This window comes from Meleagris gallopavo, chromosome 1 (assembly GCF_905368555.1).
Source record: "Meleagris gallopavo chromosome 1, MGAL_WU_HG_1.1, whole genome shotgun sequence".
NCBI lineage: Eukaryota > Metazoa > Chordata > Aves > Galliformes > Phasianidae > Meleagris > Meleagris gallopavo.
Genome location: NC_139404.1, coordinates 192,432,777 through 192,458,744, shown reverse-complemented (window position 1 = coordinate 192,458,744; position 25,968 = coordinate 192,432,777). Strand labels below are relative to the sequence as shown.

The 25,968-nt window shown below is 51.8% G+C and overlaps 3 protein-coding genes across 13 annotated transcripts; 1 reads left to right on the top strand and 2 right to left on the bottom strand.

Annotated features, from left to right (window-relative positions):
* Nucleotides 1-805: 805 nt before the first annotated feature.
* Nucleotides 806-5,226, bottom strand: NEU3 (neuraminidase 3). Of its 6 annotated transcripts, none has more exons than XM_085216606.1 (4): nt 5,086-5,226; nt 4,344-4,375; nt 4,021-4,254; nt 806-2,820 (listed from the first exon to the last, which is right to left on the bottom strand). In XM_085216606.1, exons 1-4 carry the CDS (start codon nt 5,117-5,119, stop codon nt 1,252-1,254), a joined length of 1,869 nt encoding a protein of 622 aa, XP_085072732.1. In that variant the 5' UTR covers nt 5,120-5,226; the 3' UTR covers nt 806-1,251. The 6 variants fall into 6 exon arrangements, with proteins under 6 accessions (XP_085072732.1, XP_085072734.1, XP_085072731.1 ...); XM_085216608.1 differs by having other exon boundaries at nt 4,021-4,176; XM_085216605.1 differs by having other exon boundaries at nt 4,344-4,457; nt 5,086-5,224.
* On the bottom strand, nt 5,082-12,739 carry SPCS2 (signal peptidase complex subunit 2). Its single transcript, XM_085216621.1, has 5 exons — nt 12,595-12,739; nt 7,714-7,797; nt 6,776-6,935; nt 6,260-6,395; nt 5,082-5,777 (listed from the first exon to the last, which is right to left on the bottom strand). Exons 1-5 carry the CDS (start codon nt 12,631-12,633, stop codon nt 5,591-5,593), a joined length of 606 nt encoding a protein of 201 aa, XP_085072747.1. The 5' UTR covers nt 12,634-12,739; the 3' UTR covers nt 5,082-5,590.
* Nucleotides 12,740-12,743: 4 nt separating this feature from the next.
* XRRA1 (X-ray radiation resistance associated 1) lies at nt 12,744-25,658 on the top strand. Of its 6 annotated transcripts, none has more exons than XM_085216599.1 (19): nt 12,744-12,852; nt 14,152-14,258; nt 15,510-15,664; nt 15,874-15,945; nt 16,709-16,781; nt 17,368-17,465; nt 18,832-18,965; nt 19,446-19,544; nt 20,510-20,769; nt 21,142-21,182; nt 21,674-21,790; nt 22,324-22,417; nt 22,706-22,824; nt 23,229-23,456; nt 23,538-23,633; nt 23,816-23,981; nt 24,109-24,221; nt 24,563-24,668; nt 25,352-25,658. In XM_085216599.1, exons 1-19 carry the CDS (start codon nt 12,791-12,793, stop codon nt 25,609-25,611), a joined length of 2,400 nt encoding a protein of 799 aa, XP_085072725.1. In that variant the 5' UTR covers nt 12,744-12,790; the 3' UTR covers nt 25,612-25,658. The 6 variants fall into 6 exon arrangements, 5 of the variants coding, with proteins under 5 accessions (XP_085072725.1, XP_085072728.1, XP_085072724.1 ...); XM_085216602.1 differs by having other exon boundaries at nt 23,529-23,633; nt 25,366-25,658; XM_085216598.1 differs by having other exon boundaries at nt 23,529-23,633.
* The last annotated feature ends 310 nt before the right edge of the window (nt 25,659-25,968 follow it).

The following is a 25,968-nucleotide window of genomic DNA, read 5'->3' as shown; positions in this document are numbered from 1 at the left end:
CTCCACGTCTCATGTCCCCTTCAGGTCCTGTATCCCGTCACTCCATGTCCCCATCACTCCATATCCCACATCCTCATCACTCCACGTGCCACACCATGTCCCCTTCACTCATGTCTCACATCCCCATGACTTCATGTTCCATGTCAGCTCCACGCCCCAGGTATCCATCACTCCATGCCCCAATCACTCTCACATTCCCTTCACTCTGTCCCACATCCTCCATGTCCCAATTTCCCTTCCCTCCATGTCCCATGCCCCCAGCACTCCATGCCCCATGTCCTATCCGCTCCATGTCTGCGTCCTCACCACTCCCTGTCCCATGTCCCTACCACTCCGCATCCCAAACCCCCATCACTCCATGCCCCACGCCCTCCTTCATGCCATGTCCCACATTCCTGTCCCGTATCCCCATCACTCCACATCCCATGTCCCCAACACTCTGTGTCCCACGTCTCCTTAACTCCATGTCCCAGATCACCATCACTACATATCCCAAAACTCCAACACTCTGTGTCCCACGTCTCCTTAACTCCATGTCCCACATCCCCATCACTACATATCCCAAAACTCCAACACTCTGTGTCCCACGTCTCCTTAACTCCATGTCCCACATCCCCATCACTACATATCCCAAAACCCCACCCTTCCACATCCCACATCCCCAGCACTGTGTCCCACGTCTCCTTAACTCCATGTCCCACATCCCCACGATTCCATGTTACATATCCCTATGACTCCACACATCCATCACTCCATGTCCCCACCACTTGGTGTCCCACATCCCTCCTTCTGCCGCCCAGTTGGATTCTTTTTGGAGATTTATTTGCTGGTGGCACAAGGATGTGGGCCCACGCTGAGCTGCCATCACCAGCCTGGGGATGTGGCCACCACCTGTCTGCCACTGTGGTTGGGCAGACAGAGCTTGGCTCTGAGCAAGCGTCAGGCAATGGAAAAACAGGGGAAAAAGGAGAAATATTCTCTCATGGTACGTAATAGAGTCAGGAACTTGTAACTCATCTCTGATTTTGGGTTTTCCCCAGCTGAAAATCACAGGATCACTGATGTTGGAAAAGACCTCTGAGCCCCCAAGTCCAACCCCAACCCAACACCACCACACCCCCTAAAATGTTGATTTCTGATTAGTTCTGGGCACTGGCATGTGCTGCTGTCCCCTCATGTCCTGTCACAGCCAGTTCCTTTCTACACCATCGCCAACCCAACGATGGGCGTCAGTCAATCATTAGAAAAGTGTTAATTAAAAGCCTTGTAACGCTGCTTCTCCTCCGCTGGGTTTGCAGCCCTAAAATCTTCCTTTGAGTTCTCCCCGTTGCTCTCTGGGGACAAAACCCCAAAAATGGGTTCTTCCCCAAGGCACGGTGTCTCACTGCCTGCACCATCTTTGGTGCCTCCCACGGTGCCCAACGTGAAGAGGCAGAAGGCGATCTCCTCGCAGGCACTGACCTCCCCGCACTCAAATAAGCACCCAAAAACCCCATCGGGGCACACGGCCAGGTCAGAATACCCACAAGGTCCCTCCTGCAGCACCCGTGGGTGCTGCCAGCCCTCCTCGTTGGGTGGTGCCGTGTTGACGTAGAGCCCTAAATCGCGGCGGTGGCGCCGGTTGGTGGGGTGGGAGTAGAGCAGCCAACGTTGGGTGTCCCCATTGGGGCTCTTGGTCCCTAAATCACATTGCTGGAGCTGGTTGGTTGGGTTGGAGCAGAGCAGCCAATGCTGGGTATCCCCATTGGGGCTCTTGGTCCCTAAATCACATTGCTGGAGCTGGTTGGTTGGGTTGGAGCAGAGCAGCCAATGCTGGGTGTCCCCATTGGGGCTCTCGGTGCTGGTGGTGCCTATAGGACACTCACTGTGCGGTGCGGTATTGACGTGGAGCCCTAAATCACAGTTTTGTTGCTGGTTGGTTGGATGGTAGCAGAGTTGGGTGACCCTATTGGGACTTTCAGGGCTGGTGGTGCCTGTAGGACACTCAACAATGGCGGGGGGAGTAGCGCAGAGCAGACAACGCCGGGTGTCCCCATTGGGACTCTCATTGCCTGAATGGCATCGTAGGTGCTGGTTGGTTGAGTTCGAACAGCGCAGCCAATGTTGGGTGTCCCCACTGAGGCTCTCGGTGTCAGTGGTGCCTACATGATACCCAATGACGGTCGGCACAAAGCTGACCACGCTGCCCTGGCAGCCCCGCGGCGGTTCACACAACGCCGGGCACCTCGCTGGGAGGCCAAATCGTTGGCCACGGTCAGCACTGATGGCCACGGCCCGGCAGCGGCACGGCCGACGGGCACTGCAGTAAAGCAGCGTCCCTCCATCCTTGGCACCGATCTCAGCCACCTGGCACTCTCCGGTCCGCATGCCTCGCAGCAGAGAACCCTTCTGCCAGCTCCGTCCGCCGTCGTCGCTGTAGAAGACGAAGGAGTGCGGGCGGGTGCAGCAGGGCAACGGGAAACCGAACAGCCGGCCGTGAACGTAGTAGGCGTACGCCGGCACGGCCAGGCGGCCCGAGTCCAACTGCACCCCATGGCCCGGCCCTACGGCAAAAGTGGCCCAGTTGGGCAGGTCGGCAGCGATGGCTTCGTCGGTGAGGTCCCGCAGGGGGCTCCAGGTGCGGCCGTGGTCCGGGCTGGAGGAGCAGCAGAGCCGCGCTGCGCTGCGTCCCACCACGATCTGGTGCCACTCGGAGACGCGGCGCTGCACGCAGATGCAGAAGAGGAAAACGGTGCCGCTCCTGGCCTCGTACAGCGGGCAGGGGTTCATGGTGCGGTGGCCCGGGAGGGTCAGCTGGCTCAGCTCCTCCATAGGGCCCCACTGGTGGGAACAGCAAGGGTCAGCCCTAAAACCACAACTCCAAAACCCCCTAACCAGTGCTGCAAACCCCAAAAGCATCATCCCAAACCACAAACTTACCACCCAAACTCTGAAACCACCACCCCAAACCGCAAACCTATCACCCAAACCCTGAAACCATCACCCCAAACCCCAAAACCATTGCCATGAACCCTAAAGCCTCCACTTCAAACCCTAAACCCACCACTCAAACCCTAAACCCATCAGCCAAACGTGGAAATCACCACCCCAACCCCCAAAACCATTGCCATGAACCCCAAAACCACCACTCCAAACTTTAAGCCACCCCAAAACCAACATCTGAGACCTTAAACCCACCCCAAACCCTGAAATCACCACCTCAAACCCCAAAACCATTGCCATGAACCCCAAACCCATCACCTCAAACCCTAAACCACCACTCAAACCCTAAACCCATCACCCAAACGCTGAAACCACCATCCTAATCCCCAAAACCATTGCCATGAACCCTAAACCCATCACCCAAACCCCAAAACCACTGCCATGAACCTTAAACCCACCACTCATTCCTAAACCCACCACCCAAACCATTGCCATGAACCCCCAAACCACCACCCCAAACTTTAAACCACCCCAAAAATACCATCCCAGACCCCAAACCCACCATCCAAACCCCAAAACTACCAGCCCAAACCCCAAAACCATTGCCATGAACCTTAAACCCACCACCCAAACCCTAAAACCATTGCCATGAACCCCAAAACCACCACCCTGAACCCTAAAACAACCCCAAAACTACCATCCCAAACCCTAAACTCACCAGCCAAACCCCAATATCACCACCCTGAACACCAAAACCACCATCCAACCCCCCAAACCACCATCCCAAACCCTAAACCCATCACCCAAACCCCCAAATGACCACCATGAACCCCAAAACCATCTCACAAACCCTAAAACCGCCACTTCAAACTCCAAGACCACTACCATGAACCCCAAAACCATCATCCCAAACCTTAAACCCACCCCAAAACCACCATCCCAGACCCTAAACCCACCACCCAAACCCCAATATCATCACCCTGAACACCAAAACCACCACCCAAACCCCCAAACCACCACCACGAACCCCAAAACCACCACTTTGAATCCCCAAAACCACCATCCCCAGACCCCAAAAACCACCCTTTCCCCCATTACCTCCACCCTACGCCCATTCCACCACCCCCGGCGCAGCACCAGGAGCTCTGCGTCCTCATCCCGGACGGAGGAGCGCTTCTCAGCAAAGGCCAGCAGGGTGCGGGGGGGCACATGGAGCAGAGCTGGGATTCGGAACGTCACCCCCCCGGGTCCCTCCTGTCGGAACAACGTCTCCTGGGGGGGGCTGAGTGGGGCCTCTGGGGTTTGGGGGCACTCCCTAGCCCCGCACAGCCACTGGGGTTTGGGATTGGAGGAGTTAAATGGAGGGAAAAGGGGGTGTCCCCTTGTAGCCCCCCCAGCAAGGATATGGGATGAGGACTCACCTTGAGCCAGGTGACAGCCTGAGCCATGGTGCCTGTCCCCAGTGGGACCGGAATTAGGGTAAGTGTGGGGTCAGTGCTATCCCATGGACCTCCTCCACTCCATCCCAGCATGCCCTGACCCCACAGAACCCCAGTTTTCCCAATATCCCCATGAACCCCCCCCCACACCAATACCTCTATACCCCTGAGCCCCCTCCAAGACTCCCCCTTTTCCACCCCCCCATTCCCTGACCCCAACAGCCACATTTTTCCCAACCCACCATACACCCCCGATATGCACCAATGCCCCCCCAGTATGCACCTCCCACAACCCCCCCCCAGTATGCACCAATATCCCCCACAACCCCCCCAATATGCACCAGCGCCCCCGGCGCCCCAATCCCCCATACCCACCGATGCCCCCCGCGCCTCCCCTTTTCTGCAGACCCCGAGGGCACCCTCCCCTCCCATCCCACCCCCCCACCGCCCGAATTTCTCCAATCCCCCCGTGCAAATCCCCCATACAACCACCCCCCCCTTCACCCCCAATGTTCCCCATCCCCCATTACGCCCCAAACCCTAATGCACCCCCATACCGCGGTTCCCCCCCATCTCCCCACCTCGATCACCGTCTCCCGCAGCCGCTTCCGCCGTTCTGAGCCCTCCCCCAGCCCCGCCCCGACCCCACGGGGGTGTTCCAAGGACCGCCCTCCCCCTCCCGGGCCACGGACCGCCCCCAAAGCTGCGCCGGGATATCGCTCACATCGCTTAGTTCCTTTTATTGAAAACGAAAACATAAAAGCGCTTTAAAAAATGCCGTTTTCCAGAAGGGCTCATCGTACACGACGAGAAGAAAAAGCAGCCGGATGCACAGCCGTGAGACAACCGCAGAACGCCGCTCCTTCCCACGTCCCTAAAAGGTTTCATATAAAAACAATCCCCCAGAGCAATTAAATATAAAAATAAAGAGAACTCGTTTGCAAACAACAGACCGTTGGTTTCAACGAGGGTTTCTGTCCTGAATTCCTCCCAATGGGACACGTGGCACAGAGCAAACCCCCTCCCCCCCCCCCTCACACAAACACACCCTGGGGTCCCCAAACGCATCCCCACGGGTGGGCGCAGCTTTAGGGCTTCTGACCCCCATTGATCCAAAAGGGGAAGAGGATTTCAGGACAAAACCAACCAACTAAAAAGACAAAATTAGAAGCAAATTCACTTTCTTGTACTGCTTTCCTTTATTTGCGTTGAGCTCCACGGAGGCCGGCTCACTTGATTTTCCTCTCCAGCGCCAGGCTGTCGTGCAGCTTGGAGACCTCGGGCTCGTAGGCCTCCATCACCAGCATCCCGTTGGCATCGAAGAACTTGGCGATGGACCTGGTGAACTCAGCTTCTCTCTGCTGTTTGGTTTTCCCACTGATGAAGGTCAGCTTCAGGGTGTATTTGTCATCAAACCTGGGGGGGGGGGGGGGGGGGGGAACTTCAGAGTGTAATTCCATAGAATGCCCTGGGTTGCAAAGGAGCACAGTGCTCACCCACTTCCAACCCCCTGCTGTGTGCAGGTCACCAACCAGCAGCCCAGGCTGCCCAGAGCCACATCCAGCCTGGCCTTGAATGCCTGCAGGGATGGGGCATCCACAGCCTCCTTGGGCAACCTGCTCATTTTAAGGGATTAGCTTTTTACTTCTTATTAAATGGGGAAGGAAATGTGAACTTTTGTGGCAAAGGACCCCTCGGTGCCATCTCTCTTTTCTTAACTGAGAGACTGTGAAACGGATTTGAGAGTGCAAAAATAAGAGAGAACACTTTGCATCCTACAGAGTCAATGCGTGTGGAATCTGCACAAAAAACACCACTCCTTTTCCCTCATTTTGGTGGAATTTGACCAAAACCCAGCTTTCCTGCCCTGTGATAACCACAGGCGGTGCTCATGGTACCGTTTGAGGCTGGAGGAGAGCTGCCACACGTCATCAGGGTCCATCCCAGCTGGGTCCTTCCTGTGAGCCACCAGGAAGATGCTCTTCTCTTTGTAGGAGGTATAGATGGTCAGGATTCCCATCATCACAAAATACGTTCGACCAAGTTAAGGAAATTCAGGTGTTGTGCCCGTTTGCGTTGTCAAACCAACCTGGCAGCCCACACACAAATCCCACTGCCATCCCATTAGGAACATCACTCTAAGCAGGTTCTGGTATTGCAGAGTTCACTCTTCAAAATGAGTTGGCTTTTAGAAAAGTCAACCAGAGCACCCAGAAGAGCCTGGATCCTCACACACAGACTCACATGACGACCAGAGCACTGTGTCACATGAATCAGAGTAGGCTCTCAGCTGATTTCCAGGCAGAGAAATTCCCACAGGGCCGACCATGGGAAGACACAGAAGGGCTTTGTTGTTCGTTATGGGAAAACCAAACCCCCGCGGTCTTAAAAAGAGACCATATGTAAAGGATATGAGACGACGCAGAAGGCGAGGACAGGTTTGGATTCAGGGAAAGGGTGCAGGTAATCCCAGATCAAAGCGACGATGGCGAAGAGACACGAGATGGTGCAGATGATGAGGCGCCCATCGATCAGGCGGAAGTTTTCCACATATTTGTACTTCTCCAGGAGGACCTGTGGGAGGAGAGCAGAGATGGGTTCATTCTGCTTTCAAAGAATCATAGAATGCTTTGGGATGGAAGGGACCTCAAGGATCACGAAGCTCCAACCCCCCACCACAGGCAGGGCCACCAACCTCCACATCTCACAGCAGCCCAGGCTGCCCAGGGCCCCATCCAACCTGGCCTTGAACACCTCCAGGGATGGACGGGGATCCACAGCCTCTCTGGGCAGCTGTTCCAGCACCTCACCACTCTCTGAGTAAAGAACTTCCCCCTGACATCCAACCTCCATCTGCCCTCCCTCACCTTCCAACCATTCCCCTTGTCCTGCTGTTATCTCCCCTTTCCAAGAGCTGACTCCCCTCCTGTCTGCAGGCTCCCTTTAGGTACTGAAGGCTGCACTGAGGTCACTCCACAACTTCTCTTCTCCATGCTGAACAAGCCCAACTCCCTCAGCCTGTCTTTGTAGGGAGGTGCTGCAGCCCCTGATCATCTTTGTGGCTCCTCTGGACCCTCTCCAACAGCTCCCTGTCTTTCTTGTCCTGGGGGCTCCAGCCCTGGACGCAGTGCTGCAGATGGGGCCTCACAAGAGCAGAGCAGAGCAGAGGGGGACAATCCCCTCCCTGTCCCTGCTGGCCACCCCTCTTCTGATGGAGCCCAGGATCCCATTTGCTTTCTGAGCTGCAGGAGCACACTGCTGGCTCATGTTCAGTTTTTCATTCACTAGGACCCCCCACATCATCCTTCTCAAGAGCTCAGAGGGTCGATGAAGCAGCACTGTCACCACACACCTTTTTGGCAGAGTCATCCAAAGAATTTTTCACAGCTGAGCCATCCCATTTGTCAATCTTCACTGGTTTGTCATCGATCTTCCACTGCAATGGAGAGCAAAATGTGAGAGATTAGGGATGGGTTAACAGTTCCTTTTAACACACTTGTTGCTGTCAGGAACGCAAAGATTAGGAGAGAAACCCCAATACCTACAGAGCTGTGTGAGAGGGAGCTGTGTTGCACCACAGCCACTCCAGCACTAAAGCTTCGCTGCCAAAGAACAGCTCTGCAGATTTCAACTCTGCCATCAGTGAAGGGAAAAACTGAGAAAATTTTTTACATTGGTTTTCTTCTGCTTTTGATCCTGGTAGCTGCAGCGTGGCCCTCCTCGTGGCCTCTGAGGGTACTCACGGTTTGTGGGAAGAAAGTTACACACAGATCCTCAGGGGGCTGATAACGGGAGGAAGAACTCAAAACACCGTTACCAACATGGTCGTAAGAGACCCACACAAGGCATGGCAAAGAAGTGTCAGGCAGACCAAACTCTGCTACAAACCAAGCGACTCGGCAGCTCTTCTGTGCTCAGATCTCCCTCAGACCCATCTGCAGAAGGAGATCCTTCACAATAATGAATCCCAGATAGCACAGCTTAAAGGCATTAACTTCCCTTTGACTGACAGTGTTTGCGGTGGCAGTTCTTGGGTACCCGAGCCCTTTCAAAGCAGCACATTGTATCAAAGTCATTTGAGCAACTTGAGTGACTCCCCTCTGTTACATTCCAACTCCAGAGCCCTCCACTTGCATTTACAACACATCTGTCAGAAGAGCTCCTTTCCTTCCCTGGAAGGAGGATGTAAAACCTGAACTACTACGCACACATTGGAGAAGTCATGATTACCTTTCAGGATCCATAGGTATGAATTAGGAGCAAGAAGTAAATGTGAAAGAAATGGAATTAACAATTCTTTCAATTATTTATGTTTCTTTACAAAAGCATCCATGGCAGATTTATTCCCAGCCCTTCAGATTCCCACAAACAACACTATCAGGAGTAGAGAATGGGAAAGAATTACCTATTTTTTAAGGGGAATGGTCTTAAAGTGAGACAGTGGAGGTTTGGGTCAGATATGAGGAGGAAGTTTTTCATGCAGAGGGTGGTGAGGCAGTGGAACAGGTTGCCCAAGGAGGCTGTGGATGCCCCATCCCTGCAGGCATTCAAGGCCAGGCTGGATGTGGCTCTGGGCAGCCTGGGCTGCTGGTTGGCGACCTGCACACAGCAGGGGGTTGGAGCTGGATGAGCACTGTGCTCCTTTGCAACCCAGGCCATTCTGTGATTCTATGATAAAACACCTGACACAGCAATGCTCCCTGCTCAAAGCACGCTGCGGGTGGAGCAGTCCCTTGGTCAACATGCTCCAGAGAGGACAAAGAAGGAGCTGTGTTTATTCCTTTACACACGTCTACAATTTTTCACTGGGAAAAGGTGCTCCGAGACTCGAGGCACAGCTGGGTAGATGCACAGCAGGCAGTGCTACCACCCTGAGCCTTCCAGCTCTGATGGGATCCCAGGTGTGATCAGTCCCACACATCCCTTTTGGCTGTCACCTAATCTGCTCTTACCTCAGGGACGTTTGTCACAGCTGGGAGCCTCTGCTCATCCATCTCACTGCCAAAACTCAAGTTTTTAGTCCAGCTGCTTATGTCCTAAAACCAAGAGCTTCCTAGATAGGCTTGAAGATGGAATAGTTGGAAAACGCCAGTGAGAAAAGACTGAGGAATCAAAATAACAACTGAAACCAAACATAGGCTTATCGCTGAAAGCCTCAGGATTTTAAAGCTACTCTGTGGTCACTGTCCCCACAGGCACCAGACTGCAGACATGTCACTTACTGAAGGAATCTGCACAGGGGAACAGATGTACGGCCAGCCTTACCCAGGCAGTGTGAGAATCGCTTTCTGGATTCTTGCTCTCCATCCTGAATCCCCCAGGGTGGGTCAGGCCAGAGAGGACCTTGCAATGGGGACATATCTGCACCATGGGACTCAGCCAGGGAGGAGCTTCAGTCTCCCCTTCACCTCTGCCCCTCTGAGGTTCCTCCTCCCAGCACCACACAGCACTGCACTGCAGCTCCTCTTTCAATTCTCTGACCTGTGGGGGCAAAGAGCCAGGGAGGGGCACTCACACAAATCCACAACCATTTCGAGATCATTTTCAGTTCAGCTGCAGCTCAACTTCTTTCTTTCAAAACCAAGTGACAGAAGCCTCCTCTTCCCCTTACCAGGGGATAACAACCAGGGGAACACACATGCAGTGCCCTACAGTCAGGCACACCTCAGAAGTGGATTAGTACTTGAAAACACACTCGTGTAAGAACAAGGCTTCAATGTGTGGGAGAGTCATAAAAGCTCAGGACACACACAAGGACCTGGCTGCCATACCTGAGCAACACTGCTACCTGCAGCTGGGTGACTGCAGGGAAGCATTCTGCTCTTAGCTCCAAAAAAAAAAGGAGCAGCAATACACAAACTTTGTCTTACCCCAGCCAACCCCAGCTCCAAGCACTCCATCCCTCACCATGTGTGAAGTCACCTTCACCTACAGCTGCAAGCTCCCTCCCTGGCAACAGGCACAGAAAAATCCTATGGGAGGTGTCAAGCCATTCACATCTCAGAGACACAGCACAAACTTCATTTTCCCCCTGCCTTATTCCTCCTGTTCTGCTGTCAGCTTCGTTTACGTAGCACCCAAACGTAGCTTGCAACAGCTTCTGGGCAGCCTGTCTCTCCAAATACTGCTCTGAAGTTGCTGAATGAAGGCATGCTGTGAGTACTGAAAACATAAGTCATAAAGAAAGATTTGTTTCAACTGTGAATATGTGAATGCTGGTGTAGGCTCTTTAAATCAGGACACTGAGATGCAGTCCAGGGAAGTAGGTTGAGCCCCAGCAGACTGAGGGCACTCTGAGCCCTCCAAGGCACACAGCCCTGGTTCTATGGGTCATAGAATGAATCAAAGAATGAGTCAAAGAAATGGGTTGAAAAGGACCACAATGATCATCCAGTTTCAATCCCCCTGCTATGTGCAAGGTCGCCAACCAGCAGACCAGGCTGCCTAGGGTCAGGAGGAACTGCCTGGTTGTCATCAGTGCTGAAAGAATATGAAAAAGACAACAAAAAATGGGATAGTCAACACCCCAGTCTCCCTGAACTCACCCTGATTCAGCTCACTGGTGAAGTACAAACACAAATGTAAAACGAGCAGCCCTTTTATGGGATTTCAAAGCCTCGGTCCCATGCCACTGCTGTCTTGCTTGAGAAAAACTTGAGCAATTTAGGGACTAAGAACATGATTTACCAGATAACACTTCTGCAATACAGAAATTATCAGATTTAAGTCATCAGGAAGCAGGAAACAAAGGCACGTGGATCAGCACAAAGGAGAGGGAGGAAAGAAAACTGTCTTGTGTGTGTTTTGTGCAGCTCTGTTGAAGCTCCTCCTGCACTACGATGTACTTCCCTTAGCAACTGCTTCACTTCCTTTTGAAACAACCACAGCAGAAGACACAGAACACCTTGAGAGGGTGGTATTTCTTAGAGCTCTTGAAGCGTAACCACAAAGTGCTCTGACATCAGAGCTGAAGGCTGCACACAAAGTACTTCAGTAGCATCTTCCACTAACAGAATTCACTCAGTGGCTGACGCCGTGTTGAAGAATTCACACCAAATCTCACACACAGCACGGGGAACTTCATCTCAAAACAAATACACAAGAACTGTGCTTGTAAATACGCGTACATCAACAGAAAAAGAGCCAAACTGTTCTCAACTGCAGCCATCCCCGCTTTGAAGTTTACTGAAGGAAGCACAGCACTCTGAAGGTACACCCTCCTTCCCCCTGAGACGGAGGCATCAGTTTCTATCATCTTGTGAACAAAACGCCTCCAGGCCTTTTGTTTTTGTGACAGAGGAGCATCAGCACTCATCAAACACAAGGATTGAGCTGCGACACAAACACCTGTCTGCTTGGAACTGAGCTGAGATCAAAGCTGATACACGAGAAAGGTTAAAAAATATAAATCACAGAACATTTGGGTTGGAAGGGATCTTAGAGCTCAGCCAGTTTCAATTCCTCCATGGGCAGGGAAGCCTCCCACTGCCCAATGCCCACAGCACCATCTACCACTTTGGGCACTGCCAGGTTTGGACAGCCACAGCTCTGGACTGCAGTGCTGGAGCCTCCCCACCCTGGTGGTGAAAAATTTCTTCTTCATCTAATCTAAATCCAGCTTCTTTTAGCTTAACGCCACACAGCTGATAAAGAACCCACCCCAGCTCTCTCGCAACCCCTTTAGGTGCCGTAAGCTCTCTGCAGAGCCTTCTTTTCCACAGGCTGAACACCCCCAGCTCTCAGCCTGGCTCCATAACTTAGGAAAGACCTCTCAGATCCCCAAGCCACCCCCACGAGACACCCCCAGGGGCAGTGAAACCCCACTCCCTGGGCAGCTGCGCGGGTGCTTTACCACTCCTTCAGATAAAAGCTTTCCTGACCCACCGCAGAGCCACCTGAGGCCGTCAGCTCCCGTCCAACCCAACCAACACCCCCCAACCGAGACCCTTCCCCACCTTTCCCAGAGCCCCGCGCAGACACTGTAACATCAAATCCAGGTCTTCTCAGAGCCCTCCCATCCCCAGGACGAACACTCCCAGCTCTTACTCCGGCTCTCCCACAGACCCTTCAGCCCCTCACACAGCCCTCAGCACTCAGCCCGCCCGCCGCCTCCCGCTCCCCATCCCCTCACAGCGCCTTGGAGAGCCGGGATGAACCCGAAGAAAGCCCCAAGGGCAGCGTTGAGGCAAAAGAAAAAAGAAATAGAGGCCAAAGCCGGGCGGCAGCTCCGCACCTTATCGAGCAACCCATTCCTGCCGCCTTTGGCCGCCATCTTCTCACCGCCCTCCGCCCCGCCTTTCCCGCGCGATGTGGCGGCCGCTGATTGGCTGTGCGCGCGCGGCGGCGGGAAGCGCGGGGTGCGCTGGGAGTTGTAGTCCCGCTCCGTGCCTCTCTGGTTGCCATGGAGACGGCGCCGCGCTGAGGGGAAGATGGCGAGGAGGCCGCGGGGGGAGCGCGCAGGAGGATGGGGCGGGGGGCACAGGGATACGGGGTGAGGCCTGGAGCTGCTCTGACGAGCGTGGAGAGCATGAGGCTTGGGGGGAGATTGCTCGGGGCAGTGTGTGTTGGGTGTGTGGGGAGTGAGGCCTGGAGGTACCCTGCTGAGGGAGAGGGGGCTGCTGGGCCTGGAGGTGAGGTTCAGTCTGGAGAAGAGGAGGCTCAGGGGTGACCTTACGGCTCCTTCCAACTCCTGAAAGAAGACTGTGGTGAAGAGGGGTCAGCATCTGCTCCCAGTCGACAGCAATAGGACAAAGAGGTGATGGCCTCAAGTTGCAGCGAGGGAGGTTCAGGTTGGATGTTAGGAAACATTTCTTCTCAGAAAGAGTTGGCACAGGGAGGTGGTGGAGTCACTGCCTCTCATGGAGGTGTTCCAGAACTATAGAGATGTGGCACGTAGTCTAGAGTGGTCACAAGCATGAATAGATGGTTGGGCTGGATGATCTTAGTGTCCTTTCAAACCTTAACGAATGGGGTATGTGTGTGGAGTGCAGCTGTAGGGGTTGTGTAGATGGATGTAGGGTCCACCTGTGTGTTAGTGTGTGCCTCCCAATGCCAACATTTCACTGCCCATACCACACACCAGGTGACTGTTGTCCCAGGTGCCATTACCATATGTGAACACTGTAGTCAAGCTGTGCTGTGGGGTGTCAGAGAAGGTGTGGAGATACCATTATGGTGACACCTGAAGATTGTCACCTCTTCATGCTACAAGATGGGAGGCTGCTGCCTGTGCATGGACATAGAGGTTGGAAGAACCTTGTGCACACGCAGTGACAAAATCCACAGCATCTCCATCTCAATGAAGGCATTCTTTGAGGGTCTCCAGGATAAAAGTGTTAATTGCTAACAGAGTTCCCCTGTTGTGGGGGTTAGAAGGTGTGAGATTTGTATCCCAGAGCCTTCTCAGATCACAGTAGAAAGGAGCAGGAGAAAGGGAAGTGGGCATGATAGTGATGGGTTGATGGTTGAAATTGATGATCTTTTCCAGCCTTAACGATTCTGTTGTTCTATAGTGAGGAATGGATAAAGCAAAAATCCCACAAACCATTGTCCATGCAGCCTGACTCACACACAGCATCTTGCTGTCCTGAGGTGGAAAATCATGCACATCCATATACTGCCTCATTTATTCCTCTATTTTAAGAGCAGTGATGTTCTTTGTGTGTCATTAACAGTGCTCCTTAGTGTACAAGCTGATTCATGACTACCCTTACACTTAGCTGCTTAAAGCAAGGTAATACTAGAAGCAGTGAAAAAATTAACCCACATATTTGTTTCCCACTCTTTCCAGGAGTGCTGCAATCAGGATGGCTACAGCAGGACTCTACAAAATGGCTGACGGGAGCAATTATGCAGCTAACCGCTTTCCTGCCAGGAATATTTTGTGCAACAGAAGAGGTGACACTTCTTTGAGAGCTGCAGGGAAAGTCATCCTGTAGCTCGTGTTGTGTCCACGTGGGCAAATCTACCTTCCATGGGGTGGTGGGCCAGTTAGAGAGAACATTCAGAGATGGTTTTCTGTATTAACTTCATAGTGGATAACCCAGAGAACAGTACTTAAAGCTGTGCCTAAAAGGTCTTAAAATCGATTAAAACTGAATTGAAAGGGATGGAATGTCTAGGAATGTCTGTTAAATACGTGCTCCAGCACACGTCTCAGCATGATGGGCACATGGACAGCACCATGCAGCACTCCCTCAGCTGTTCTGAGCTAGAGATTCTTCACAGGAACATCTGTGAAGTGCTTAGAAATGGCAGAAATATCTTCTGATGGTTGGAAAGTAGTGGAGAGGTGTACCAGGCTGGTCAGGGGGCTGGCGCACATGATCAGGAGAAGCTGAGGGCACTGGGCTTGTTTTACCTTGCCAAGAAGAGTATGAGAACAGCTTGGTGCTTACAGCTGCAAAGAAAGCTGGAATGAACGAAACCAGAATCTTCTTAATAGCGGCAGGCAGCATAAGGAGGTCAAAAATTGCAACTGAGGGGTTTAGATTGGACATTATCAGAAACTTCTGGTAACTTCTGGAGGAGGTGCATCCTGAGTTAGAATCATAGAATCATTTGAGTTGGAAAGGGATCTTTGAAGTCCATCTGGTCCCACTCCTCTGCAGTGGGCTGAGACGTCTGCAGCTAGAATTGCCTTGGGAGGTGGTGAAATTGCTGGACAAAGCCACCAGTGGCTGATCTAGTGTTGCTGATAGTCTTGCTTTGGGAGGGAGATTGGACTTGTTTGGCTGTGGCTACAGCTTTATATTTCTGTCTTAAGTATATGGTTACCAATCAGTTTATATTCCAGTATTCAGGTTAAGTATTAGGAAAAAAATCTTCTTTGCAAGGTCAGGCAGTGGCACAGCTGCCCAGGAAGTGGGGGAGTCACTATCCCTGGGGGTGTTCCAGAATCATGAGGATGTGGCACTGAGGGACGTGATCAGTGGAGACTAGTGGGATTGGACTTGATGGTCTTAGAGGTCTTTCCCATCCTTAGTGATTCTGTGATTCAATTATTCATTAAAAAAGTTTGAGTTTAAAATGATGGGTTTCGCTGCTGGGTTGAAACATCAGGTGGAGCTGAGTCCCTTTGAAAAGCACACTCAGAACATTGCAAACTCACCTTGCCACCTCCTCTGCTTTGTTGTGTTGTTGTCCCAGAGGCTGGGCGCTGTCTGCTGGCGCCCATAGCCACCCCACAGCCCTGGGCTGAGCAAGGAACCACCAAGGAGACACCAGAGGAGAGGAGGAAGCCTCCAAGTGCTGTCTCTGCACAAGAAAATAATGAAGACCATATCCTGGATGAGCCATTTCTGGTGAGTTCTTCTCCCTTCCCCAACCCCCTGACGCTTTCTCCCCACTTGCTGTGACCCAAAGCACAAGGTGAGGGAATCACTCGGTGAGGGAGGGAACAACTTCAGATCTGGTCTCGGAGTCCAGGTTCCAGAATAAGAAAAGATTGCTCGTGGACATGGTGCAGGGCTTAGCATTTGTGTTTGGTTTTTGTTTTTCTTTTCCCCTCCAGATGAAACACCACTGTTTGAAGAACCCTTCTGACCTGTGCTCTGTGAACATAAGCGGCCAAAATCTGGTCTCTGTGAGTACTAGAGGCTCCATAAATGTTAACATACTGCCTTAAAAATTGGGAAAAAAAAAACTATACCAGCACATAAGTGTGCAGAAATCAGAAAAAGTATGTTAGAACCATGCATATTTATACTCAGTGATCCTTGTGATCCAGTGATCCTTCCAGTGCAGGGTTTTCCTTGATTCTATGATGTTTGCTGCACAGGAGGATGAGCCAGCCAGCTGTAAACAGGCCTGAATGATTTGCCTTGTGAAACTTTGCCTTGTGAACTCATGTCTTCATAACCAAATGACCACGGTCTTCACCAGGTGTAGCCTGTTCCCCACTTACACCCACTTCACTCTGGTTTTGAGGATGTTTCTCTCAGCTGTGATAGTTTGACTTCAGCAGCAACTTGTATTTGGGCTGGTGACAAAAACAAAAGGATCTGAAGTGCTGATAGCTTTGTAGTGTGTTTTTTAGGGTTCTGGCCTGTTGCTGTGAAGGACAGATGTGCTGTAGAGTGGCTGACTTTGGTGGGCCACGTGGGCAACAGTGAGAGCACAGAGGAGGTTTTGCTTTGGAGCTCAGGTAGTCCAGGTCTTCTGGATGCCAGCCACCAAATTAGCTGTGCTTCCCCCACAGGGATGCTCTCCATCATCAGACAACCAATGGGAGATGTAATTAAGGGAAGTGCTGTGATTTAGGCATTGTGAGAAACAGAAAGACTCGATTGTTTCAAATCAATGTACAGCCAGAGCTCTGTATATGTATGTTTGAATATATCTTTCAGGCTAAAGAAGATGATTTTGAGAAATTTGATTGTGTTGCTTTTATAAACGCTGCTGAGAACCTGCTGACTTTAGGTAAGGGATTGCATTGCCAAAAAACTGCTTTTCAAGCTGGGGTGGCTTATGCTTGTCTAAAATTTGCTGAAATCCTTGCACCAACTCCCTGTTGACATTATAATCTGCAGGGATGATAATTGTGTGCTGCTGTGGTATCTGTTTTGTTATTAGAAAGCAAAGCTCTTTGCAAAGAAAATCCCCACTTAATGCATTGAAACACTGAGTGAAGAAATGACCCAACAGCTCAGAAGTGTAATGGTAGAGCTGAGAGGTGAATCCAAATCCAGTGACACGAGCTCAGTTAAGATGGAAGATCTATTTATGACTAGTAAGACACATAAAGCTCAGTGTGCTGTCAGTGGCTTCAAGCACTAATCCAATCTGGGTGGGAAACAAAGGCAAGAAAACAAACTAGGTGTTGTAGGGACAATTGTCTAATGGAGCTGGCATTTTCTTTCAAGTGTGCCAAGTGATAATACTTGAATGTTACAGAATCCTGCTTGTTCATTCTGGTTTTGGTCCACCCCAGACCTGGACAGGACCTGGCTTGCTCTGTTACTGTTCTTCCTCAGTTGCTAAAATGTTTCCTCTTTCACTCTTGCAGAGCCATTTCGGAAGTTTCCAGGGCTGCGGGAACTGGAACTTTCATTGAACCGACTCCGAAACCTGAAAATCACTGCTGGAGAGTTCAAGCATTTGGAAGTAAGTTGAGAGAGACCTGAGACTCTTCATCTTCCCTCCCCAGCATAACGCCGAAGAATAACACATAGCATGGATGAGTGTCCCTTCAGTGTGAGTTCTCTGAAGCTGGAGGGTGATCCTCTCTTCCTGCTTCCTTTAAATCTGGGATGCAAACCTTTCTGTTGTCCCTCAGGGATCTGCACATTTTGCTTCTCTCAGAGCCATCCCTCACAGATGGCCACTGCTCAGCTCTTTTTGCCATAGGACTCCTTATTTCCCCATAACAGACCACCTCTCTGTGCTGTAGGGTCCTCTCCACTCAGTCCGTCATGGAGTCCCCACAGTAGATCCTGTTGTTCTCCTCACCCCCTGCCCTTCTTTTACTCCTCATGGGTCCTCACCCTGAGGTTCTGGGGTCACCCCAGTGCCAGGCTGTCAGTCACCAGTGTCGTCCTTCACACAATGCTGTACGATGGCTGGCAGATTCCCATCCTCCTCCATGCCACCCTCTACCTCCCCATCTCCAGATATCCACAGTTTCTATGAATTATGGGCTGCCTCTCTAACACAGCAGATTGGTAAATTGGTTTGTTTGTTTGTTTGTTTGAAAAAGAGAGAAAAATAATGGATCCTAAGAGCAAAAAACATGCTTGGGATGCTGGCTGTAGTTTCTCCTCTTCCTCCAGCTTTTAGTGGGTCTCTCTTGCAGAGAGCTTGCTCTCTTCACAGAGGTGTCTTTGCCTGGATTTCTATCTCTTACTGGATAAAGAATTTCAAATAGCTGCTAGTGGAAAGTTTTGTCTCAAGGACTTCTTTCTTGATTCATTCACAGAATGGTTTGCAGCTCAGCTGCAAGCTCTGTAGGCTCTGAGCACAGGGCTCATCTTGCTGCTGTGGTCCTGACCTCCCTCCTTCCTACAGGCTTTGGGAGGTCCCCAAATCCTTGAAACACAGGAGAGATTCTGCACGTCTCCCATGTACTCTTGGCCACTCGCTCAGGGTTTGTCTCAGTCTGTGGGCACAGCTCTGGGTGTTGGAGAACCAAATTTCCAGTCCTCTCCATCCCTGAGCAAGCAGCCTGGTCGCTGGTATCAGCTGTGAAAGGTAGGGATGGGGCCCATCTGTGTGTTATCCTAAGATACCTTCACAGATCCCACCTTTATTGATGTCTGGTGTCTGAGATCCTGGTTGCTGACGACCTGGAGAAGACAGCACAGCACTGAAAAGATTGATTGGAAAATGAAATTGATTTGGAAAGAGCTTTGAGCTCCTGTCAGGGAAACGCAACCTATTGTAATGTCTCCAAAAAACTGTCCCTGTAGCATGGTGGAAAGCATTCAGTATCACCCTCAGTAAAGCCAGCTGTCTTGTTCTTTGCTTCCTTCAGGATCTGGATCTCTCCTACAATAACTTATCCCCTGAAGACATTTGGATGTTGGGAGATCTGTCCCAGCTCAAGGTCCTTCGCTTGACAGCCAACAGGCTTCGGTCTCTGCCTGCAGACCTGGCAGGCTCCTGGGGGTAAGTGCACACACTTTGGTTTGGTTCCTGAGGTGCCAGTGGGTTACACACGGGGGTGGGATGCTGGAGCCATGGGGCTGACCTGATACTTTGAGCTGGGACCGTGGTCACCCAGCATGTCTTCTGTGGCAGAGAGGGACTCAGAGACATGATTCAGCAGCTCTGTCTGCTGGCCAAGCCACATGAGCAGGTTGCTGTTTATTCATCCTTAATTAGAGCCTTCCCAGTAGCTTAAGCACAGCCACCATGCCAAGGCACCCGTTGTTTTTGCCATGGTTGGAGATAAGGCACTGAGCTAGATGGTCTTTTCAGGCTGATTCGATTTTAGGTAGGTTAGCAGTTTTCTATTTCAAAAATGCCAGCAGCCCCTGCCCTGTCTCCCAGCAGAATGAGCAGCATGTCTCCCAGTGACAGCAGAAGATGTGTTTTTCACCTGTCTTTGCTTGACTATGTTATTAATGAGCCTCTTTGTATTCACAGCTCTGCTCATTTGAGATTTCAGTCTCTAGAGGTCTTGCTGCTGGATGACAACCATCTGTCAGACCCGGGTGTCTTTGTGAGCCTGTCTCATCTCCGCAGGTAAGCAGGAACCTGCCAGCAGACAGTGCTGGCTTTTGGAGCTGTCAGCTGCTGCATGGGAACAGCCTTAAAATGGAAAACAAAATCTTTGTGATTCACTCAGATGCTTCCCTGTTTGCTCTCTCTAGCGTTGCGAATGGGACTGAACAATAGCAAACAGCCTGCTGCAAAACACAGGCGGGCCAAAGCCAGCAGATGGCTGGTAACTCAGATCCTGCCCCGGATGTCTGCTGATCTCTGGGTCTGATTTGAGAAACAGCTTTCTCCATTTTTCCCTTCTTTGCTCCAATTTGTCCTTTCTGTCAGTGCAGCAGCGCAAGGAGAGGCTGCAGATCAACTTCCCTTCTTTAATGTCAGCTTTTATGATTCAGCCAGAGAGGAGTAACTAGGAAGGGGCAGCTCAGCTGAGCTGTGGTGGGCTTGGGTACAGTGCACCTGGTGATACAAGGTGGGACTTTGCATTGTTGGCTCTGCCAAGATATTCCTGGAGGAAATGTCACATTGCTCATTGTGAGGCTGGGGGCTGGCATGCAGAGATTTGGGTTTCTAAGTTTTCTTGTGACTCCAGGTAAGTGCACTGGTGCTGGTCTGTGGAAAGGGGGAACGTTGTTAGGGGACCCCAGTAGGACCACAGCTCTTCAGAGCCATGGGTGATTTAATGAGCTGCTAGGATGTCTCCTTGTCTGTTAAACTCTCAACAAGAGATGAGCTTCAGCTAGGTGACCCATGGGCTGGTGTGGGGGACTGAAGTGTTGGGCTTTATGGGTAGTGTTGGATTGAGCCTACAGTTAGGATTTCATTTGTCAGGAGGAGGGGAAATGGGGCAGCAGAACGAGGGTCAGTACAGTTCTGCAGTACTGCTGGGCTGCCCAGTGAGGAGGCAGCTTGAGAGCCAGGATGAACAGATGGCTGTGTGAACACTCAAAGCAAAAGTGGAGCTTCCCATACGTTCCCTCTTCCGATAGCCTGAGGGAACTGAATCTGGACAGAAACAGGATTTCAGCAGTCCCCTACCTGCACCAAGCAGAGAGCATGCAGTTCTCCCTCCACCCTACGCTGGATGATGGCAGCTTCAGGGCAGAGTGGTACCAGTGTCTGAGCAGCCTCTGGCAGCAGCCCCGGCCATCGCAGCATGAGGGCATGGAGGTGCCAGCAGAGCTGGAAATGAAGAAAGGTCAGCTTGAAGACATCGTGTTACAGAACAACGGGGCTCCAGACAGGACTGGTGAGCAGCACACGCCTCTCCCTGCCCTTGCTGATACTGCAAGATGTTACAGTGGGAGAGGGCTCAGTTACATCAGAATGAAACCTTTCCAGATCTGTGGGGTGTTTACTAGCAAGTGAAGCTGCTTGAAGAAACTGTGAAGGAAAGACATATGGCACTGTTTCTGACATCTTAGCTAACCTGTGCTATTGGGTGCTTACTGGACGCAAATCCCCCCTTACCTGGAGCACATTTTGCCACTGAGCCAGTTCCTGCCTGATGCTAACTTGCTTTTCCAGGGCAATCCCAACCTTGCCATGGTTGTGGCCAGCCCAGTGCTCAGCTTCATGTACTGGACATCAAAACCTTCACTTTGCTTGTGTTTTATTGCAGAGGTCGTGTTTAATTCTGACTCTCAGGGATGCCTGATGCCGGTAAGAACCATTGGCTGAGCTGTGGTTTGGGGTGTGGGTTCCAAAACTTCCCCTTGCCTCTCTCAGCAGAGTTTGCATAAGCACCCATCAGTTTGGCAAGTTACACTCTGAGTGCTGCAAGTAAGTATTGTCTGTCATCAGGGAGGTCAGGAACAAGTTTTCACTTAACCAAGATAGATATGAGCTTAAACTTTGCTAATGCAAACACTCAAACATATCCTTCCTGTGTGGGGAAGTGTGTTCTGCAACTCAGGTGGGGACTGAAACTCAGGAGCCTGATGGAGCTCATTCATTCAGATTCCATTTGTGTTTGAGCTCTGAAGGATGGTATCCTGATGGATGGGTTGTCTGTGCTGATTTGCCCCTTTTCTAGAGCACAGCAGGCAGCAGTTGAGAAAGCACCAATCTCAACATGCACTGAGTACATGGAGATGTTGCCACATCCTTGAGAGCCTCTGGAGCATTTCTCACCCTCTTTCTCCTCTTTTTAGGGCCCTCCCTGGGAGGGAGTCCCATCTGCCTTGAAGACTCTGCCTGCTCTTTCCACGTGCAGAGACATTTGTGCTCTCTTTCCTGTACTGGAACATCTCAGCCTGGCCTTCAACAAGGTGATTTGGGCCCTGTGTCTCTGGATAGGTGCAGAGATTCAGCTGTCTGAAGCTGGGGTTAGTCCCCCTGGAGATACCCTGGCCTCTGCTGCAGAGCTCTCTCCAACCCCTGCGTCCATCTCAGATACCCAGCATCTCTCAGGTGGGACAGGACACCTGTTAGGCAGCTGAATTGCTCTCAGGTTGTCTAGGCTCCTACACATTATCATTGGGGCACTGCCAGCAATGGGTACCTATGCGATAGGTGCCTTATCACCCTGAGAATTCATCAGTATTCACCAGAAGAAGGGATTTCATCAGGAAATGGGGGATATGAAGGCCTGCCTTTGCTGGAGCTGCCCAGTGGAAGGTGATGCTCTCAGTGTGCCCTGGTGGACAAGTACCACACATTCACTTAACCTCCCCTTTCTGGCACTTTTGGCTCCTGCCCAATACATCACAGGGATGTGTTTTGATAGGACTGGGATGAAACTCTACAGCCTCAGCTCAGTGGCAGCTGCTCAGAGTAAATGGCAAACTGTTCTATCTTGCAGATTATGGATGAGACAGCCCTCTTACCTGTGGCTTTCTTCCCACGTCTGAAGCAGCTGACATTCCACAACAACCCTCTTACCACCACCCGCAGTGGTACAGTATGAGCTGATCCTTGGGGTTTCCCAGAGTGGGTGCAGTTCCCTCTCTGGGACATGGACTCCCTTCTCATTCAGCATTTGGATGCTGCTGTGCTGGCCCAAGTCCTCAAGGAGGTGCTTTAATCCTTGCTAAAGAGCAAAGCAAACAGCAATGCCCTATTTGCAGTGCCCTGCTGCTGCTCCTGGTCCCACTGGAACTCAACAGCCCAACCATGACTGCAGTAGTGCAGCCTCAGGCTAAATTTTGCTGCCTGAAGCCCTCATGCACCCTTGCTCCTGACAGGGCACCCACCTCTGCTGACCCGGCTCCTCCAGCAGAAGTTGGGGATTCAACTTGTTCACCACAAGAGCCCAGCTGTGAGGAGGTGGCACTTCTCCATCCCTCTCAAAGCCAGCCGCAAGGTGAGGCAGGGCAGGGTGCACAGCAGGCTTTGTCCTAAGGCAGGGACTGAACCATGGCTGCAGTATTTGGGGTAGGATTGCCTGGGACTCAGATTACTGGGGTAAGGGAAGAGCTTGTAGGCTGTGTGGATCCCCATGAGGTTGGTAGGATGGAGGAAGGGAAGGGGTGGGGAGGGTTCTCACTTCTCAATTCTTTCCTCCATACAGGATTCAGAACAGAGACTTTGGGTCCAGCCCTGCCCATCAGCCTTAGCTTAAGGGCTGATTGCTGGGGAAATGAAGCTGCTGTGGAGTGTCCCTGCAGCTGAGGCACTCCCTGTCCCCTAAGAAATAGCCTCCAGCCATGGGATCCAACCCAACGTTGATGCTTACAGCGTTGCATGAACACTGCTGTGTCCTCTCAGGTCTCATCTCATCTTCCCAAAGTCGAGAAGCAGCCACTGATGCTGGAAGCTCCTGCTGAAGCCTTCATCTGGAAACCACTCCCAGGCATGGCAGAGGATCCAGGAAGAGCTGCACCTCTGATCTCATCCCAGCCACTGCCTCCCATCAGCTTCACGCCAGCAGTCGGGCATGGGGAACGTGATCCCAGCACAGCCCAGGAGGACGTTGAAGCCTTCTTCATGACACAGGTGTGTGAGGCTGGGCCATCGCTGTGCAGGTATTCACAGCACCAGTGCTTATAATCCTCCCTTGACTGCAAGGGATTTAAGCGTGGAAATGTGAACAGGAAAGCACAAATTGTCCCTGCGGCACCTGCAGGAAAACTCTCTCTTCTTGCTCACCACGGCAACTTTTTCCTTGGGATTGTAAGTCTGCAGTGGGATGGTGCTGGCCCCTTCCCCCCCATGCCTGGTAGGGACAAGGTGGTGACTGCATGGCTCAGTGCCACCAGGAGGCACCTCTTCACACCAGGACAGGCTCTTTTGACCTCATCACCTGGACTGGTGGCCAAGTGCTGCTGCCAAGTCCTTTCATTTGCTGCTTTGAGGTGGAGGATGACTCCAAGCCTTTGCTGCAACCCATGGCAGAGGACAGGCTGGAAAAGAGGAGCAAGCAGAGGGAGGAAGGCAGCTCCTGGGCTGTTCCAGAGCGGTACAAGGGCTATGAGGAGCTGCTCGGTGGAGACACTGACCCAGATTTTATTGAGCCAGTTGGTGAGTGAGGAGGGCTGGGGGCCCTTGCTTAGAAAACCCTTGGCAGATTGATGAGCAGTGTAGTCTGTTCTGCCCAAGAAAGAAGCACCAAAAAGCTCTGGTGTCCCATTTTCCCTTTGGTTCACAGGGATACAGAAGAATGTGCAGGCACTCTACTATGTCCTGAAGCACCCCCTGGTGTACCGGGATGCTAAGCCACGACTGGACAGCATGCAGAAGCCCTATGTGCCTCAGAAAAAGGTGACGAGCCCAAGCTCTGAAGGGAGAGAACACCTGCACTGGTGTTGGTGGTGTCTGGAAGTGGAAACCCTTCAGTCAGAGTTTCTTTTGGACCAATTGATCCATTTTAAAGTGTTCCCAACCACCTCCTGCAGAAGCATGGGCTTTGAATCACAAAATCATTCTGGTTGGAAAAGACCTCAGAGATTCCCCAACCCATCCCCACCATGCCCCCTGACCATGTCCCCAAGTGCCACATCTCCAGGGTTTTTGAGCATTGTTAGATTTTGAGAGGGGCAGGAGGAGGTGGAGGAGCATCACCCACGAGGAAGGCATGCTGCAGCCTCCTCTCTTCCTCACAGCGTTGCAGGATGCCTGACCCTCCTGCTAGGAAGACGAAAGCAGAAGTCCTGGAAAGAATCCTGGTGGCCATGAGAAACAGCTCAACTGTCACAAGTGTCCCCTTGGGTATGTTCCCATGCCCCCATCTCTGTTCTTCATGTCACCATCGAGGCAGGATGAGGCTGTTCCTGAGCTCAGCCCTAACTCCCAGTAATGGGGAATGGAGGCACTCCCTATTGCTGCAGCCTCATCCCATGTCTCTGAGCCCCTCAGCCAAAAACACTGGACACTGATGTTCTCTAGCTATGGGCTAACAGAGAAGTAAATGCAAAGCAGACACTACTGCAGTCTTTTGGCTGCACAGCCAGAGTAACCCTACCCCAAACCTGACTGTCAAGGGAAAATCTTAGAGTATCTATTTGCCCCTGAGATGAAGCAATGGGGCCAAGTTTGATCTCTGTCCCAGCCCCTGTGATGGCACAATCCTGAGCTGCTAGTACAAGCCCACTACCTGGCTGCTCCTCAGTGGCACTGGTTGGGGAAAGAGTGGTGGAAAAAGTAGAAATTGAGTCACACGTCCTGCAGTCTCTAACAAGAGCCACGGCCTGCCTTGAATCCAGCCCTGCAGCCTTACAGACACCTGTCTGCACTCTGAGATTGCTCAAGATTGCTCCCATCCCTGTCCCCATCCCCTCTGCTGTTAGGATGGGAGGGCTGGGGCTGCTGGCATACAGGGAAGCAGGAGGGAAATTCGAATGTTGGAGAGCTATGATTGAGAGGAGCCAGTGCTCTGCTTGCACCTTTTCCAGCGTCTGCTTTGCAGAAGAGAAAATCCAGCCCCAAGACATACCGGGAGGCATTGAGGCTGATGGAGGAGCTCCAGGAGGTGTTTGAGACCAGCAAGGAGCTGGCCCCGGGCACGACCAGGCTTTGGGATGAGGTACCAGTGGTCAAAGCACTTCTTGCAGCTTCCAAGCAGAAGAGATCAAAACAGCTGCTGCTGCCAGGGAAGAAAGCGTCCAAGAAGGTGCCCAAAGTGACATCCACAGCAGGGGCAGGGGTTGGATAAAGCACCTCACACCTTTGTCCTCTCAGATAAAATGTTATTATTTGTGACTTGTCTGGAGCCATTTTTCCTCTCCTGAGGTTGGAAAACCAAGTGCAGCGAAGAGGTTTGCGTGAGGCTTTCAGCCCAACAAATTCCAGCTTGAAAGCACAAAAACATCATGAGAGTGGTGTGTTTGCTCAGTCATGCTCTGCAACTACTGTAAACAAGGTGTGTGCTCTCTCCTCCTGCACAAAACAGTCCCTGGGCATCGCAGGGTGCTTCAGGCAGCAGTGCACAGTGGGGGGACAGCACAGCCCTGTCTGCATCCACTTGCTCTTAGCAAGGTCACAGTGTTCCTGTCCTCACCCCACGGCTCTG

Excerpts from the sequence above, each read along its gene's own strand:
- NEU3 (XM_085216603.1), bottom strand. Across the intron at positions 2,821-4,020 it reads GGAATGGGCGTAGGGTGGAG|TGGGGCCCTATGGAGGAGCT; the intron begins GTAATGGGGGAA and ends TGTTCCCACCAG.
- XRRA1 (XM_085216598.1), top strand. The coding sequence starts at position 12,791 with ATGGCGAGGAGGCCGCGGGGGGAGCGCGCAGGAGGATGGGGCGGGGGG. Across the intron at positions 22,825-23,228 it reads CTCTCAAAGCCAGCCGCAAG|GTCTCATCTCATCTTCCCAA; the intron begins GTGAGGCAGGGC and ends GTGTCCTCTCAG. Across the intron at positions 24,669-25,351 it reads TGTCACAAGTGTCCCCTTGG|CGTCTGCTTTGCAGAAGAGA; the intron begins GTATGTTCCCAT and ends CACCTTTTCCAG.
- SPCS2 (XM_085216621.1), bottom strand. The coding sequence starts at position 12,633 with ATGGCGGCCAAAGGCGGCAGGAATGGGTTGCTCGATAAG. Across the intron at positions 7,798-12,594 it reads GGAATGGGTTGCTCGATAAG|TGGAAGATCGATGACAAACC; the intron begins GTGCGGAGCTGC and ends TCTCCATTGCAG. Across the intron at positions 6,396-6,775 it reads CCTCGCCTTCTGCGTCGTCT|CGTATTTTGTGATGATGGGA; the intron begins CATATCCTTTAC and ends AACTTGGTCGAA.